This window comes from Apodemus sylvaticus, chromosome 5 (genome assembly GCF_947179515.1).
Source record: "Apodemus sylvaticus chromosome 5, mApoSyl1.1, whole genome shotgun sequence".
Classification (NCBI taxonomy): domain Eukaryota; kingdom Metazoa; phylum Chordata; class Mammalia; order Rodentia; family Muridae; genus Apodemus; species Apodemus sylvaticus.
Genome location: NC_067476.1, coordinates 8,710,369 through 8,724,262, shown reverse-complemented (window position 1 = coordinate 8,724,262; position 13,894 = coordinate 8,710,369). Strand labels below are relative to the sequence as shown.

General features: G+C 47.5%; 1 protein-coding gene across 5 annotated transcripts in view; it reads right to left on the bottom strand.

Annotated features, from left to right (window-relative positions):
- Rapgef1 (Rap guanine nucleotide exchange factor 1) overlaps window positions 1-13,894 on the bottom strand; it is a 122,474-nt gene that overhangs the window by 46,316 nt on the left and 62,264 nt on the right. For all 5 annotated transcript variants that reach the window (XM_052182019.1, XM_052182021.1, XM_052182018.1 and 2 more), the window contains 2 exons: window positions 8,367-8,545; window positions 4,229-4,385 (listed from right to left, as the gene is read on the bottom strand). In XM_052182019.1, coding sequence (XP_052037979.1) covers window positions 4,229-4,385; window positions 8,367-8,545 — 336 coding nt within the window. The remainder of the gene's footprint in view (window positions 1-4,228; window positions 4,386-8,366; window positions 8,546-13,894) is intronic.

Below are 13,894 nucleotides of genomic sequence, written 5' to 3'. Positions count from 1 at the left end.
TAGCAAACCACACTCTGAAGGCCAGGGACTTGTTTCTAGAATGCTCTCAAGGTAAGGCTGGCTCAACAGTAAGTACACCAAACAGCGAATGAGCAGCAGATGCGTGTCTGCAAAGGCTTGGGTACTTTCCCTGGCCCTCATAGGACAAGCACTTGCTGCTCCAGTGGGCATGTGCAGGTTCCCAGGAAGGAGGAAAGGAAATCACACTGGCCATGCGTGTACATGGGGCAAACTGGCGAGGCCAAATGCAATTCTGGCCAATAAAATGCAAGAGAAATTCCGTGAGGGGCTCTAAGAAGCCTCCTTCAAAGGAGAAAGTAACTTTGTACCTCTTCTTCCTTGTCTGAATGTAGCCATAATAACTGGAGAGGAAGCAGGTATTGTGCATCACCGGGTAGAATCTGTTATTGACAGTAGAAATGGGAAGTAGAAACATCCTTGAGGAAATCTCACACTAGCCTTTGTCTATCACTGAACTTTACATATGAAAAATAATACTTTATTTTTGTGTCACATATGGAAGCCCTACCTGTTCTCTTGCACTGGGACCTTGCTAATGTGCTCAAACCATCTTATCAATAAGAAACCAGAACTGCTTGCTTCTACCTGTCAGTGCTAGGATTGTGGGTACATGCTGCTATGCCTAGTTTTTTATTCATTTCTTCTTTTTTTTTTTAAACCATGGATGCCTGGGATCCACGCTCAGGTCTACATGTTTCTGTGGCAAGCACTTTACGATTGTGCCATCTCCCAATTCCTCCAAAAGTTTTATATCTAGAAATTTTTGCAATAATTGATTGGTTGTGTGTGCATGCTGACACGTGTGCTATAGTTCCTACGTGGAGGTCAGAGGACAGTCTGAGGGAGCTGGGTTCTGAGGGTTAGATTAGGTCAGGTTTGGAGGTAAGCACTTTTCAGCAGCTGCTAAAGTTCTATCTTTAAAAGCTTCTGCTTGTTTGAGTTTTCTGGCCTGGCTGCTGTCCTTAGAAAACCTCCGAGCCTGATATGCAAGCGCAGTACTGGAGGCGACGGTCAAGCGACAAAGCTGTGGGATTCCCCAAGGCTTTCAGTGCAAGTTTTTTTCTGTGTGTGTCTGTGTGAGTGTCCAGATGCCCGTGGATGGAGGTAAAGAAAACGGAGTTGGATGTGAGTTGCCTAACTCAGATGCTAGACAACAAAACAGGGATCCTCCAGAGGAGGGAGCATTCTTAGCCACGCAACCATCCCTCCAGCCCATATTATTTTAAATAATAACATTTTAGTCTATCTGAGTGGCTAGAGGCTGGGGATACAAGGGCCTATTCCTGACATTTCCAAAGGCAGAAGGTACCATGTCTGAGGTCGGAGGGGAAGTGGCCATTTAACTGGCACAGTACAGAAGATCTGAAACTTGTGAATTGCCCTAGAGGGAGACACAATTCTCCCCCAAGATGTAAATGTGAGCTATTCTAGTGAAAGTTGCCACAGTGAGCAGTGCTCACCCTGCCTGTGAGCCACCCAACACTTACCAGTACTCCAAAGACAGATCTTACCTCTCCTCGTACACTCAGAATCTCAGAGGAGTTACTTGTCTGAGGTTATACAGCTCGCAAGAGGCATTTACTGAAGATTTACTCGGCAGCTGACCGTGTTCATGTAGGAACAATACCAAAATCTGCCTTTCAGACTCGTTTTTCAGTCTTACCCCCAACTCCACCCCAAACAATTCCATTTAACAACTGAATGAGCTCCTTGAGGGGTGGCGAGTCACTCTGATGGAATGTCTGTTTCTCTTCCAAGTGGGATGAAGACAACCAGCTAAAGCATTGTGCTTGCATACTCCTGCTCTCCCAGTTGAGGGCGGCTTGATCACACACCAGGACAGGCTTATGAGGTGTCCTTGTTAGGAAGTGTGAATGAGAAGGATCCTTTGGGTTGAATCTCCTAGGACAGGGCAGCAGAGGGTGACTAAGTGCGTAGGCCCAGCAAGCATGTATGAGAATCAAGAGCTTGCCACTGAATCCTGGTTGGCCCATTAGAGAAAGTGTCTGCCTCAGTCAGAGGACGGTTTCGAGTATAAAGTTGGGCAGTGTGGAGAAGCACCCATTCATTGCTTGCTACTATTACTATAAGATGCTAATCATAAATGCCCATGCTGACCAATCTCACTCCCTGACTGATGTCCCCTAGAAAAGCTCCTGGTAGCACATGCCAGCTGACTTCCTTGTCCCTGCATTGGCACAGACATTCCTTGCTTCAGCATGTGGCATCCTTTTATGTAACCTGAAGCTCCCCAAGGCCAGGCCTGTGCTTCTGTCAGAGCACCCACGGAATACAGAGTTCCTTACCTACTGAAGTATCCGTATGTGTGCTACTGTGCTTGCGCATGTGTCTGCACTTGCGTGTACGCAGGCATGTGCACGTCACCTGCATGGTCATGTGTGTGTAGGTCAGAGGACAACTTTCAGAGTCTGTTTTCTCCAAGGCTCTTCTTTCTGTCATTTCTGTCCCAGGATTCTCTTGGGTCTGCCTTCCACATTGCCAAGCCTTCTCCCTACCCTGTTCGGGCTAACCTACTTTTTAAAAAACCTGTGAAAGTTATTTACTCTCAGGCACTGGCATGTTCAACTTCTACAGGCTGTGCGCGTGTGCTCCCATCCCCCAGGGTCACGCTGAGAAATCAGCAATTTTTCATTCAAGCATTCCTTCTGCCAAGCAGTACAGCCCTGCTTTCAGGAGTCCATAAAGAACATGGACTCTGGAGTCCTGAAGCTTCTGTGGAAACCTGATCTCTTGTTTCAGCTGTTTTAACTTATGACATTTCATCAAGATCAATTTGATAGGAGAAAACCTAAACAATGTGATCTGGAAAATAATTTTGATTTCCAGAAGCCAGGACAAGAGCAGCAAGCGTGGGAGAGACAGAACTCGGCCAGAAATCTGGGGAAGGTCCTGTCCCACACTGCCCAGCGAGAGAAGCTGCAGGAAGAGCAGGGGGGTAAACTGACTGCGCCCCAAATTCTAGAGAGACTGTAGTCAGCACCCACTGATGATGGTACAAAGTCTGACGACGGCTCTGGTAAGAGCCTGGGAGCAGTTGGTGGAGAATCTTGTAGCTTTTTCTAGCTCCTCCTCAAAGTGAACCCCAAATTCCCTGCAGACAGCAGCATACAGCCTCTACTTGAAAGGCGCTGGGGCTTTAGCTAACAGCCCATTTGGGAGTGATTTCTCTCACCAAGCAATGCCTGTTTGGCCTTCTCTCTGTAATTAAAACCCTTTAGGGTCTTAGCTCTGTTTTCCAGAGCTTCTAAAAAACCTTACACCAAGAAGCATGTTTCAGGATATTCAAAGCCTGGCTGAGTAGGGAAGTTTTTCTGACCTAGGCTAACTAGTGTTGTTATAATTTTGGATTGAGGGTCTATAAAAGGGCCACAGCTTTTCCAAGCCACATCTGTCAAGCATGCGTTTAGCACCATGTAATTAATAATGAACAGCCATGAATGCCTTTGGGCTAAGGGTATTCCAGCACTGTTCTAAAGCGTCCTGCACTGGCCAGTTCTACAATGCCATCATGTAGGCCCTGCTATTACCCTTGCTGCTTGGTATGTACACGGGCATCATCAAGATGAACTAAGGTGGTAAACTGTCGGAGCCCACAGACTACTTTGAGTGATGAACCTGGGATTTAAAGCATTCCACCTGCCTAATAAGGGCTCTTAGAACAGTGCCACCTGCCTGCCTGCTAAGGCCCTTGTCACCTCCTGCCCTCCACGGGGATTGATATTCTAGTCAGTCTGGCTTCTGGCCCCACCCAGGCCCTCTACAGTCTTTGCTTCTCCCTCCACCTGTGACTCCTCATCTTCTCTGAGGCTTTTTGCAATGGCCCGGATAGTAAGCATATTGATCACATAGAGATCAAGTACACTCACCCTCAGCTACCTCAGCCAGGCTTTCTATCAGAAACCCTACATGCTCGTAGACATAAAAAGATGTACTGGGGCTTCTGCTAAAAGCCAGGAGAAACTGTCTCTACTGCATCAGGCTCGTGCACATTCTCTGCCACAGCTGGACATACGGCCCACAGAGGACTTAATGCCAGATGCAGGAGAGTGAAGTGGTGACTGGACAGAGTTAGAGCTGGCCCATACCACAGTTTTTGAAGACATTCACCCTGTGTATGGTCTAAAATCAAGTTCTTAGCTTTCATTGTCTGGCTGCCCGATCAGGGCCGCCTGGAACCCGCCCTTACCTTCACTCCATCCAGCACAGCTTTGATGACACCCTTCACGGTCGTCACCATCTCCTTATCTTCTGAGTTCACTCCCTCTAGCATCACCTGGTCAGACCATCGGATCAGGTTGGCGAGACTCTGGTATACTCGGCTATAGCAGGAGGAGAGGGCTGAGCTACGGGGAGGAAAGTTTTAAAAGAACATTGAAGAGCAACATGCATCATGGCCCTCATACCCAGAGAACACTCAGGAGGGCTAACATCTTAGTGTCCAGAGAACACTCAGGCGGGCTAACATCTTAGTGTCCAGAGAACACTCAGGCGGGCTAACATCTTAGTGTCCAGAGAACACTCAGGCGGCCTAGCATCTTAGTGTCCAGAGAACACTCAGGAGGGCTAACATCTTAGTGTCCAGAGAACACTCAGGAGGGCTAACATCTTAGAGTCCAGAGAACACTCAGGCGGGCTAACATCTTAGTGTCCAGAGAACACTCAGGCGGACTAACATCTTAGTGTCCAGACAACACTCAGGCGGGCTAACATCTTAGTGTCCAGAGAACACTCAGGCGGGCTAACATCTTAGTGTCCAGAGAACACTCAGGCGGCCTAGCATCTTAGTGTCCAGAGAACACTCAGGAGGGCTAACATCTTAGTGTCCAAAGAACACTCAGGAGGGCTAGCATCTTAGTGTCCAGAGAACACTCAGGCGGGCTAACATCTTAGTGTCCAGAGTACACTCAGGAGGGCTAGCATCTTAGTGTCCAGAGAACACTCAGGCGGGCTAACATCTTAGTGTCCAGAGAACACTCAGGCGGGCTAACATCTTAGTGTCCAGAGAACACTCAGGCGGGCTAACATCTTAGTGTCCAGAGAACACTCAGGAGGGCTAGCATCTTAGTGTCCAGAGAACACTCAGGAGGGCTAGCATCTTAGTGTCCAGAGAACACTCAGGAGGGCTAGCATCTTAGTGTCCAGAGAACACTCAGGCGGGCTAACATCTTAGTGTCCAGAGAACACTCAGGCGGGCTAACATCTTAGTGTCCAGAGAACACTCAGGCGGGCTAACATCTTAGTGTCCAGAGAACACTCAGGCGGGCTAACATCTTAGTGTCCAGAGAACACTCAGGCGGGCTAACATCTTAGTGTCCAGAGAACACTCAGGCGGGCTAACATCTTAGTGTCCAGAGAACACTCAGGCGGGCTAACATCTTAGTGTCCAGGGAACTTTTTTTTTTTTTTTTAAATAAAATCCATGTTTTGTTTGGTTTGGTTTGGTTTTGTTTTTGAGACAGAGTCTTACTCTGTAGCCAAGACTAGCCTAACATCTTAGTTCTTCTGCCTTGGCCTCTCTTGGGTGAGAGATGACAAGTAAATGCTGCCACACCCAGATCATCTGCAGTTTTAAAAAACCTTTTTTTCTATTATATTGCGTGATTGTGTCTGTGTGTGTGGTCAGAAGAGAACTTGAAGTTGGTTCTTTCTTTCTCCCATGTAAATCCTAAGAGTCAAACTTAGGTTGTCAGGTTTGGATAAGTGCCTTCACCTGTGGAGCCATCTTGCTGGCCCTCCGAGACTCCCTTCAACAGACAAATTTTTTCTTTCTTCTCATATTCAATGGACATTCTATGGAGGTTTATAGTCTAATCTGTTTCTTTCTCTCTCTCTCTCTCTCTCTCTCTCTCTCTCTCTCTCTCTCTCTGTGTGTGTGTGTGTGTATGTGTGTCGGAGGAAGGACTCCTAGTATTCTGTTTTCTCTCTCTCCCTTATTCTTCTGAGAAGTTCTCAGTGACAGTGCAGCAAGGCTGGTGGCTAGAGAGCCCCAATGATCCTCCCATCACTGCCCTCAGAACACTGGATTTTGTGTAGATGCTGGGATTTGAACTCAGATTCTCATGATTGACGTGCTATTACCCATGGAGGCATCTTACCAATTCCTACTACATATACATACATATATACTTTTTCCTCAAATATATCATAAAAATTCTATCCCAGTAGTTTTTTTCAACTGTCACAGCTCTCTACAACATCCTGGGAACATCTTTCCTCATTTCAGTTGCAAACCACTTGACAGGGGAGAGCTCTATGCACTTCCTGTTTTGAATGAGTTTGATAGTCATATTGATGGACCAGCATCAACAGGTTTGAGGGATTCTGGTGTCAGGCCGGGGCCCAGGTAGGCATTTGGGAGAGCTGTCTGTGGTTTAACAGACCTTCCGTATCTTTACTCAGCTTCAGAATCTTCAGTGAGGCAGCTATGGCTAGGTAGAGAGGATTTCAAAGCCTGTCAGAGGTGAGTGCCCTGTCGTGTGGTGAGTGCTCACGTGCATGTGCGTGCACACAGCATCAGCCTCCACTCACAATGTGAGGACAACACACAAAATACAAGTCCTTGGTATTTGGGAGAGCAAACTCACAATTCTTACAAATTCCACATTTTTTTTTTTAATTTTAAACTAATTAAGGTTTTTAAAGATAGGGTCTCACTATGTAGCCCTGGCTAGCCTGGAAATGACTATGTAGATCAAATGGCCTTACAGAAATCTGATTGCCTCTACCTCCTAAGAGCTGGGATCATATGCGCCACTATGCCCACCCAGACCCTTAACATGAGTCTTCTTAAGGAATCTAGAGAGGGTTACTGTTCTTACTTCAAACTTTGTACACTGTAACAACAGAAGAGCAAAACCAACCACTCCATCACTATTAACTTAGAAAACAAGGGTACAATTTAGAGAGAACACAATATTGTAAGACTTGACTAAAGTGGGTTCTAACACCAAAGGTCATTAGGCATGTTACCAATGACACTTATCAAGTGCAGCAGCACAGGGAAGGAGATAAGCTTTCTGCCAGCCATGACTGCACTCTGCACACCCCAATAGAACAGTCGCACCAACAGAACAGTCGTGGTAAGAAGGAATGCAAACCCCTCCCATTTCTGAGAAGGAGCGGGCCAAGAAGCTTGGGGATGGTGTCAAGGCCTCATAGGAATGGGGGGCAGAGCTTCTCCTCTGGGGGGGTGGACCCAGTCCTGCAGCTTATCTGGCAGAAAGGTGCCTCTGGGGAATGCCTGATACTAGCCTTACGTTCTGTACAGTTCTGTACGTTTTTTGTCCTCCCACTCCCCTGACAATTTAACTGCTTTCCCCCAGGATCCTCTATTTCTGCTCCTCTGGGAAGCAGGACAGGACCACTGCAGTTCTCTCGCTGCCTTCTTCAATGTATACCACATAATCCACATCATCATGTGTTAGGGAGCTCTTTAACTTTAACTTGATTTTAACTCTTCCCTGGTGGGGGCCATCACATGAGGACACAGGAATGATAGCATTTAGAGTTAGCCACCTATACATCTCATGGCCTAATGTCAGGGTCTTTTTCTTAAAGGAAACCTGAGCCTGCCACGGGGTGACTAAGGGAGAGCCACAGTATAGACAGCAGCACAGTGAGCCAAAGGCACAACCCCAGGGGTGAGCCAGCAGGAGCTGGGGCGGAAGTCCCATGCAGAACATTCTTGGGAATAAAGACACAGAGTTTGTTAGATTTCCCAGAAGAAAACTGTGAACTTCATTGCCAAGTTCTGAAAACCATTCACAAAAGCTCAGACTCACGGGGTTAAGTGGACACTAAGCTGCCTTGAGAAATCTACACAGAGATGCATCGATTACAAATGGTTACCCAGGCCTGCCAGTCTCTTCAGAAAAGTTCCTGCAAGCTTGGGGATTGCATCTAGCATGGCTTTCCTTGTGATACTTAATAATAAACATGGGGTGAGCTAACCTGTAGGAAGAAAACACACTCTAGCAATCAAAGGCTGCTCAGGAGGTATTGGTAGGCAAGGGTGTCACTATACCCTGTTATATCAGATGGTGACCCCAGCAGCTACAGCCTTAAACAACAGCCATGGTAAATGACAGAGGCTCTGAGAATATGTCCAATTCAATGTCATCAGTGCCAGTGAGCTGATCACAGGATAAAGCCACAGCTCTGAGGGTGGTGGCATCTGCTAGGAGGTAGAGTCAGCCAGCTCACAGGCCTCTGGGAAGTGGGAGCAAGTGGAGGACTCCTTTCTCCCCGCTGTTTGAAATGACCCAAACCAAGGTGCCTCTAAGCCTCCCGCTCTGCCACGGCTGAGGACCTTCTGGGGGACTCACCTGTGCTGGATCCGAGGGTCAGTCTGTACCAGGGGTAAGATGGCCTCCAGCACTTTGCTGGCTGACCCTGGGAGCATCTCCAGAACCTTCTTATCAATGGCCATTTTGTCCACAATGGTCTTAAAGTAGCGCAAGGCACTGACAACCTCCTTCTCTTTCTCCTCCAGCCAGCACAGGTTCTGAAAAGAAATGTCACGTTTAAGGAATGAGAGGAGATTAAAGGGAGCTATTCTGAAAACAGTGAAATCTATAAACTAGTTCGATACTCCTGAAAATGGAAAACGCTTTGGCAGCAGAGACCAAGCCAGATGGCTTTTCTAAGGATTGTGATCAGGAGACAGAGATTAAGGAGAAGACAGATAGGCTTAGGACCAGAAGGGTCATTTGGAGACTTGGGGATTCCCTTCCCACACTCTGAGATCTTGAAAATATTCTCCTCTGTTCTGATTGGCTACCTGAGATAGCACTTCCTGCTTCCTACTGTACAGTGAGGTCTCGGTGAGGACAGGAGGGAGCAATAGTCATGCCTCAGGGTACACACCTTGTCAGAGGATTTGAGGAACTGGCAGTCAGAGCCCGCCCACCACCTAGATCCCTACATAGACCTGGTCAAACTTGTAGGTCCCTGTCCACTAAAGACATGTGACTTCCAAGGACTCCAATGGCAGTGCTGGAAGGAGGGGCTAAGGAAGCCAGAGCAGATGGTAACTCAGAGACTACTGGTGCTACGGCTGCGGGGACTCTGATTCAAAGGAAAGCCACCTGAAGGAAAAAGCCAGCACCCAACTTTGCAGAAGTCCTCCTAGATCCACAGCTGCAGGGTGCAGGGCATCCAGCTCTTGGCTCCTTTCCCCAGCCTCCCTTCTCCAGGGGCCCCGATCCCAGACACTCAAGAGTCATCTCAGGTGACAGCTCTACAGACAGACAGCCCACAGAAGGACTGAGGGCGTATGTGAACAGGCCAGGCCACACCCTGTGGCTCCCAAGGCCCAGAACATGTGAATAAAGGCAACTGAGGGCAAGAGGCATAAGCAGTAACCTATACATATATGACTGCAGAGGTATTATAAAAGTAACTACTCTTTTGAATACTAAATCTCCTTTATCCCCAGATAATGTCAGGAAATATAATTTAAAACTTTAAAAATCCAATATAGGAACACCAAAAAAATAAAAAATCAATCTCTCTCTCTCTCTCCCTACATATATATGTATGTGCATATATATATGTGTGTGTGTGTGTATGTGTGTGTGTGTGTTTGTGTGTGTGTATGTGTGTGTGTATGTATGTATGTATATAACTATATATATAACTATATATATAACTATATATATATAACTATATATAACTATATATATATAACTATATATATAACTATATATATATAACTATATATATAACTATATATATATAACTAGATAACTGCCAAAGGCCTGGTGTGGCTTCCTACAGACCACCAGGACCACTCAGCCTTCCTTGTACTGTTTTCCCATCTCTAACTGAAAGCTTCATTTCTTGTCTGTCTCTAAGAGGCCAAGCACTGATTTCTGTACTGCCCTGATAAGAGTGCTCAGTTTCACCATTCCGAGCCATGGTTGGGCCAGCCTGAGTAATTGGGCCACATGGGTGTTGGTGGTGACAGTATGCAGAGCAGTCAGGCTGCTGGAGGAGGAGAAAGGAAGGGGCTGTCTTGGCACATCACAACCTGATGGAAGGCAAGGGTGATAAACTTGCTGGGGAAACAGGAAGTATTTTAAGAAAACAGGTCAGACATATAGGCAAGAGCAAACGGGAGCTGGGAACAGTTGAAAATGCCTGCACTTTGGAGTAGAAAGGCTTTTCCTGCCACTGAGGAAAGATCAAATCTGGCACATAAGAACCAGGCAATGTGGACTCAGTGAAGGTCTAAGTAAGGACTCAGCAAAGTCAGGTAGCACCTGCACCTTCTCTCAGTCCCATGCCTTAATTATGGTCTCGTTATTAAAGTCTGCACTCCGAGCCCTTCGGGCTGTGGACTGTAGTTAGCAGTCAGAATCAGTTATACATATACATAGCGCCGGCTTGGCTGGCCTATGAAGCCACCCCAGAGTGACCTACATAACCCTCTTCTCCATGGGAACAGTTGCTACCACTTGTCCTTATAAGCTTGGTAACTCTACGAGGCTGTCAATCCTGGGAAGGGTCTAGATCCAAGGCCAAGCTGGACTTGGGAACAGTAGATTCCAGCTCCTTGTCTGTAGGACAGATGAATGTACCTGCCCTATGTTATTAAGGAAGTCTAAGTGGGTGACTGAAGCTGGAGCTCAGCCACCATGCACTTGCCTATCCTAAAACAGCCTGGGTTCCATCCCCAGCAGCAACCCCCCCACCCAAAAAAAACCTAAAACAACAACAACAACCACCCACTCACCCAACCAAAACTAAAAAACTAGTCAAAGAAACAGAAACAGCAATGGAGGTGGAGACCAACTAGGCAAGACAAGGAGCCACTAATAACTGAAGAGACACTACATCAGGGTCAGAGTGGAACTCAGAGGAGGAAGACAGAGGCTGCAGAAGTCTGAGTGTGGAGGAAAGGGCCAGGCACAGCTGCCGCTCTGAGTGCTTCAAACCACCCAGAGCTCTGCATTTGTTTCCGTTCAGGCTGTAACCTCCCTATAGGACAGATGCTGTTACGTCATAAGTGAGGAAATTGAGGCTGCGTGGGGAGTGGGTAGAACAGATAACCTGCCCCAGACTCCACAGCTAAGTAACAAACTTAGAACACAAACCTGGTAGGCTTCATTGCACAGCCTGGATAGTACAGACAAGGCAGATCCAAAGTGCGGGGGGGGGGGGGGGGGGCGCTGGTGTGGTGGAGCACGCTCATAACTGCAGCTCCCGCTCGCGAGGCGGAAGTACAAGTTTGAGATCAGCCTAAGCAGCATAGTCAGGCCTGCTCTCACACACCCGGCTCCAGCAACACAGGAAGATAACCAGAGATTTGGGACGGCCTAGACAACACAGCAAACAATACCCACACCACATGCATGCACACATATGCACACACAGGCACATATGTACCCTAGAGAGCCCTGTGTTCAAAGTTCTTAAGAAATGAGTAAAGGGACCACAGATGAGTGGAAGCTGACCTGTGCTTTTCTGTCCTAAGATGCTGAACAACAGGACGGGTATAGAGGAAAAGGAAGGAACACAAAATGGCCTCCATCTCCAGCTACTGCCTCCACCAGAGCAGCATTAGATATCCAGTGTGCACCTTTAGACCCCCTACTCTATGGGCAGCCCTGGCCTTTTGCTTCATGGAAACTAAATTGTATTCATAGCACTGCAGGACAGTGATTCAGGTAGTCATGGGCCAAGTCATTGGTAGCACTTAGAATCAGCACAGGCTGGGTTGACTGCATGCCTTTAACGTCTGTACTCAGAAGTCTCTGTGAGTTCCAGACTAGTCTGGTCACACAGCAAGTTTCAGAATAGCCAGGGCTACAACAGCACAACCAATACAATACAGTACAACACAGCCAAACGTAAAAAACTGGAACCAGGATTGTGTAAAGACAACTCAACATCTTTCCTTCTCTGTACCTGACAGCCAGGCCCTGCAAGAAGGTCCATCTAACAGAGCTCAGCTGTGCCAGGCTTTGCAGCAGGGACATCTCTCTGCTTTACATAAGATCTACAGAGCTAAAAGGGAAGAGCTTCAGGACTCCACAGCGGAGCCCCAGCCAGGATCCTGCCAAAGGATCTAGGTGCCCAAAGGCTAGGGAACTCACCCAACCCGAATCCTTCTGGATGCTGTTAACTGGTCATGTAACAATGGTCAGCTTTGGACTTCCAGGACTTGACTAAACTTTCTCTGCTACCTTTGACAATCCACAGTTCACGGCTAGGCTTGCTAAAAGGTCCTAAAAGAGCTGACTTTTTTTTCTGTGAGATGACCACTGTGTCTAGATGAAGTCGGACTGGAAAGACAGGTGAAGCGGAGCGGATAAACAGACTTAATTAGAACCTGAGGGCCCCATCGAGTACTGTCTAACAGAAATAACGAAGCCTCTGCACACGGCTAGAGAACAAGTAAGATGACAGGTGTGAAGCCACAGGGACGGGGCGGGACAGAGGAGCCCAGGAAGCAGCCGTAGTCTAGATCTGCACTGAAATCCTTGCTTCAAATCCCCACATATGTAACAGAGGAAGTCACAAGTGGGATAACATGAAACACATATGCAAATGCTCTGTGAGAGGTGACAAAGACAGCGAGTGACAAAGGAAGACAGGCAGCAGCAACTTGCCCACTCCAGTTTCTGGACACTGTCCTCTCATTTATGTGCTGTGGTGAGGCCCATCCTGGCCTGCACTAAACAGCAGCTCACACCCAAGGGCTTGGGACTTGCAGGGTTGAGTTTTAACTCCCAGGCTGGGCCTGCAGCTCCTGCTATAGAGCAGGCAGTCTCACTTCAGCACTGCAAACATACAGGGCCTTGGGGAAGATACCCTGCTGCTACAGGACGGCCACCAGCACGCCCACTGGATACTCCTGGATACTCTGCAGTTCCTGCTTCATTCTCCTGACAACTAAAACTGTCTCGGGTACGCTGGGGCTTTCAGACACCTCACTAAGTGAAGGGTATGATTACATCAAATTGTCTTCCACGACCTTTCTTTGGACAATGCATAAAGAAGGGAAATCCAGGCCTGAATTGCTGACCATTTTCCTATCAGCATTCTCTTGCAGAGCAAAGCTGTTTGTCAATAGGCAAGTTAGGAAACATGGCCTAAAGTTGTGAGCTCCAAGAGAGTGCTGTGCATGCTATGACACACACCAAACCTCTCTGTGCTCAGGGTCCGTCTGCTCTACGGAGTAGTTGATCTGAGAATGCCAAGTAATGCCTTGCTCACAGGCAGCAAGTCACTCAGCAGAAGTCTCTGGGCTTTCACACCTTATTTTTCTACCTTTAACTAGACTATTAAGATACACTGCTTGTCCACCATAGACAGGGCAGTGTCTGTGAGCCACATCAAGCTGGTAGCTATGACAGCAGGTCTTCGTTCAATCACCCTCGGGGCTGAGCTCATCTGCAAACCTTGCTCTCAACTTTACACTGTTAAGTGCAGTTTTAATGTAAAGATGAGCGTTCAGATCTGTAAGACATTAACAAATACATTCAGGCTGTACTTCTTAAAGAAGACATATGGTGGCTGGCCATGGTGGCACACACCTGGGATCCTAGCATTCAGGAGGCAGAGGCAAGACAATTGCACTTTAAGACCAGCTTGGGCTACAGAGCCATGCCATCTTTAAACAAAGCAAACCAAACCAAACTCCAGGACTGCTGTAGCGCAGGGTAAAGCTTTTTGTCTAGGATAATAAGGCCCCATCAAATCCTCAGCACCACAAAAAAGCCCCAGTCAAGCTCTGCATTTAAACCCCGACTTAAAAGCTTTGAGGCTTTAGCTAAATTCACCCATCAGGAGAGGGCCCCCCATTCCCCAGGAGGAGGCAGGAGGCAGGGAAGAGGCCTGGTCAGTC